Genomic DNA, 3,952 nt, shown 5'->3' with positions numbered 1-3,952 from the left:
AACTAGGTCAACCTTGACCTAAGGTTGCACCGACAATCTTCCCAAGTCAAACATCAAAATACAACTCGAGTCACGTCAACTCGAGTCGGGTCAACCAGGTCAACCTTGACCTAAGGTTGCACCAACAGCTACCTCCATCGTTTGACCTATACTTAATGACCCCCTTTTTTCACCGTATCAATTATATTCCATATTATATCCCTTATTTATTGATGGAGAAGTCTCCATTACTTAGAAATCATTAATTAAATAAGATTAAATAACATAACTTAGGTAGATAAATTATCAATAATAACCTTAATCAATAAAGATACCACAGATAATCTGAAAATTGCCCTAGGGCCTAGATCGCGTGAATAAGGGGTAGCATGAAAACAATCTGAAACAATAGGGGCATTTTGATGATCTTGAAAGTATGGGGGCATTTTAAAATTTAAGGTAAATCATAGGAAATCCAAAGAAATGAATTTTTTTTAGGTTCCGTCAGAGACCGACCAGAACCTTGAATCGGAGAAATAGCTCCGGCGGGCTTTCTCTGCTCCGCCCAGGCGCCCACGCCTACTTCTGAACTCGGCTCCTTCAGCATGCGCGTCCCCTGGCATGTCCTTCGCCCTCCTTCCCTCCTTGCTCGTTTTAGCCCTGCTTCTTCCTGCCCTCCGTCGGACCCCGTCGCCTCTGCAGTCCACGACCGCCTTCTGCAGTGCCGCTCCCTAGCCCACGCGAAGCAGGCCCACGTTCAGGCTGCCGTATCTGGTCTCCTCCTCTGCCATCTCCCCATCACCTCCTCTCTCCTCCTCTCCTATGCTGAACACGGCGCCCCCGCCGCCTCCATCCGTCTCTTCGACGACAGCCCCCTCAAGCTCCGGGAACCCTTCCTATGGAACACCCTCGTCCGTGCCCTCTCTAGATCCGGACTCCATGATTCGTCCCTCTCTGTTTACAACGGCATGCTCCGTGCCGGCCTCAGACCCGACGATCGCACCTTCCCGTTCGTCTTCACAGTCGCTGCTGTTGCCACGCAGGCGCGAAAAGGGTGGGAGCTTCATGGATCAGTGATAAAGTTTGGATTTTTGGATGATGTCTTTGTCGGGAATACTCTCTTGATGTTCTATTGTGCCATTAACGACGTGTGCTCCGCACGACAGGTGTTCGGTGAAATGGTGCACAAAGATACTGTGTCATGGAATTCAATCATTTCGGTGCTGTCGTCTAGTGGGATGTATGTGGAGGCAGTAAGATCTATTTCGGAGATAAAAAGGTGTGGCCTTCCACTGGATTCCGTGACGCTGATCAGTTCACTACCTGCTTGTGCTGCATTGCAAGATGAGGATTTTGGAAAGGGAATTCATGGAGTTTCTATTAAGCATGGCCTTGATTCAGTGGTAAGAGTTGGCAATGCTCTGATTGACATGTACGGGAAGTGTGGTGACTCAGAAGCTTCTTTGCGAGTTTTCAATGCTATGCTGGTAAAGAATGATGTTTCCTGGAACTCTCTTATTGGCAGTCTCGTCCATGTTGGTTGGTATGAGGATGCCTTGAAGACATTCAAGAACATGCACGCTAACAATGTAGAGCCAAACTCCATCACTATATCAACCCTCCTACCAGCAGTGGTCGAGTTAGAGTCTTCAAGTATTGGCCAAGAGATTCATGGTTATATTTTGAGGCATTGCTTGGATTCTGATATTTTTGTTGCTAATTCTCTATTGGACATGTATGCAAAATCTGGATTTCATTCCAAGGGGTCACATATTTTCTATAGAATGCATAATCGAAATGTGGTTTCTTGGAACACAATAATTGCAAGTTTTACACAGAATGGAACTGAGTTAGAAGCTATTAAACTAGTTATGGAGATGCAAGATCACGGCGAGTGCCCTGACTCGGTGACATATACGAATGTGCTCCCAGCTTGTGCTAGGATAGCTTCATTGAAAAAGGGTAAGGAAATCCATGCCAGGGCAATCCGCTTCGGTTCTGATTATGACTTGTTTGTTTCAAATGCTTTGATTGATATGTATGTTAAGTGTGGAAGGTTTAATCTTGCTTGGAGCACTTTTGATGTGTCAAAGAGAGATCATGTGTCTTATAATACCTTAATCTCAGGGTTCTCTGATAGTCCATGGTGTGCAGAAGCTTTGAATTTGTTCGTGGACATGCAATACGTAGGCCTTGAACATGACATCGTTTCCTTTGTTGGAGCATTATCTGCATGTGCTAATCTATCTGCAGTCAAGCGAGGAAAGGAGATACACTGCTCATCTATCAAGAAGTCCATCGACACTCATCTCTTTGTTGCAAATTCATTATTAGATGTGTACGCAAAATGTGGAAAGCTTGATCTTGGTAGAAAGATCTTTGATAGGATGCCGAACAAGGATGCAGCCTCTTGGAATGCTATGATCTTGGGACATGGAATGCAAGGAGAACTTGATACGGCAATCAACTTGTTTGATCTAATGAAAGATGAAGGTGTGAAGTACGACCATGTTTCTTACATTGCTGTTTTATCAGCTTGCAGCCATGCTGGACTTGTTGAGAGAGGGAAGAGATATTTTGATGAAATGTTAGGGCAAAACATCAAGCCAATACAGATGCACTATGCTTGCATGGTCGATCTTCTAGGTAGAGCTGGACGGATGCAAGAGGCTTCGGAATTGATAAAAAACATGCCCTTCGAGGCAGATTTCAATGTTTGGGGTGCATTGCTTGGTGCATGTCGCATTCATGGAAATCTGGAATTTGCAAAATTGGCAGCAGAGCATTTGTTTGAGCTGAAACCGGAGCACAGTGGATACTATATCTTGCTCTCCAATATGTATGCTGAGAATGGGAGATGGGATGAATCAAACCGTATCAGGGCGCTAATGAAACTGAGGAAGGTGAAGAAGAATCCAGCATACAGCTGGGTGCAATCTGGGAACAAGCTGCGCGCCTTTCTTGTGGGAGAAGGATCAGAGGGTCCCGAACTAGAGCCATGTTATGATACACTAGTTGAATGTGAAAGGATTCTCTCAGCATGTCATTAATGTGCTGGACTAATCATATTCATTGCAAGAAAAGGTGATAACCCTCATCCCCATCCCTGAGGCATGTGATTTGAAGGGAAGGTAAATCATGGTAGACTTTGCCTAGCACGGCCATTTGCATGTGTTAGACTAATCATATTCATGATTCATAGTGTTAACAAATTTGAAGCAGCAATTCCAGATCAAGAGGAAGTCCATCCATTGCTAAAGAGAACTACACATTGCTAAGAGATGATCAGAGACTTGCTGTAAGTGATGAATCTCCTTGTAAAAGAAGTTCAACCTTGTTATAAATCTCATCCTTTGCTAGGTCACTTATGCAACTTATCTTTTACTATTATTGTTAAAGCTATCAAATAAATTTAATATTTAATATTTTTGTGATCTTTTGGATGTCTCGTAATATTGTTTGTCCATCTTTAATGAATCTTTAAGCCATTGAGCCAAACATTCTCATGATCCTGTCAAATCAAACTTTACTAGCTTTGCTAATTCAACTTAATGTTTTGTATCTTGTCATTTCTTCACTAACCTCTCTCACCCCACCAGTATATCCTTTTGGGACGGTGCGATGGTTAAGACATCGAGCATTATCATATGAGGTCTTAGGGTCAAAACTCGATATGTCCGAGCATGTCTCTCCTATGTCTTGACCACTTGCACTAATGGTTAGTAGTCACATGTGATTTACCTCCTCCGTATTGATTTAAGAATGGACTGACGGAGGCACTGAAAGTGAACGAATCGTCTTTTTTTTATCGTATGTCATTTCATTCATCATCTTCCATAGACCTCGAGTGATAAGTAACACCAACTTTGCCTCCAGCAACTCAATAAACACAACCTTATTGAGTTATACCTATTTGGTAGCACCACTAGCTAAGAACGATTCAATCTCATCGAGTTATAAATTAGATTTGTGA

At 43.2% G+C, this 3,952-nt stretch overlaps 1 protein-coding gene across 1 annotated transcript; it reads left to right on the top strand.

Moving 5' to 3' along the window:
* The first annotated feature begins 347 nt into the window (after nt 1-347).
* Nucleotides 348-3,415, top strand: LOC121985903 (putative pentatricopeptide repeat-containing protein At3g01580). Its single transcript, XM_042539617.1, has 2 exons — nt 348-3,110; nt 3,182-3,415. The coding sequence occupies exon 1, from the start codon at nt 585-587 to the stop codon at nt 3,027-3,029; it is 2,445 nt and encodes an 814-aa protein (XP_042395551.1). The 5' UTR covers nt 348-584; the 3' UTR covers nt 3,030-3,110; nt 3,182-3,415.
* Nucleotides 3,416-3,952: the final 537 nt, after the last annotated feature.

Source organism: Zingiber officinale, chromosome 5B (assembly GCF_018446385.1).
Source record: "Zingiber officinale cultivar Zhangliang chromosome 5B, Zo_v1.1, whole genome shotgun sequence".
In the NCBI taxonomy this organism is placed as follows: domain Eukaryota; kingdom Viridiplantae; phylum Streptophyta; class Magnoliopsida; order Zingiberales; family Zingiberaceae; genus Zingiber; species Zingiber officinale.
The sequence above is the reverse complement of the archived record's forward strand: the minus strand, read 5'-3'. Positions and strand labels throughout refer to the sequence as shown.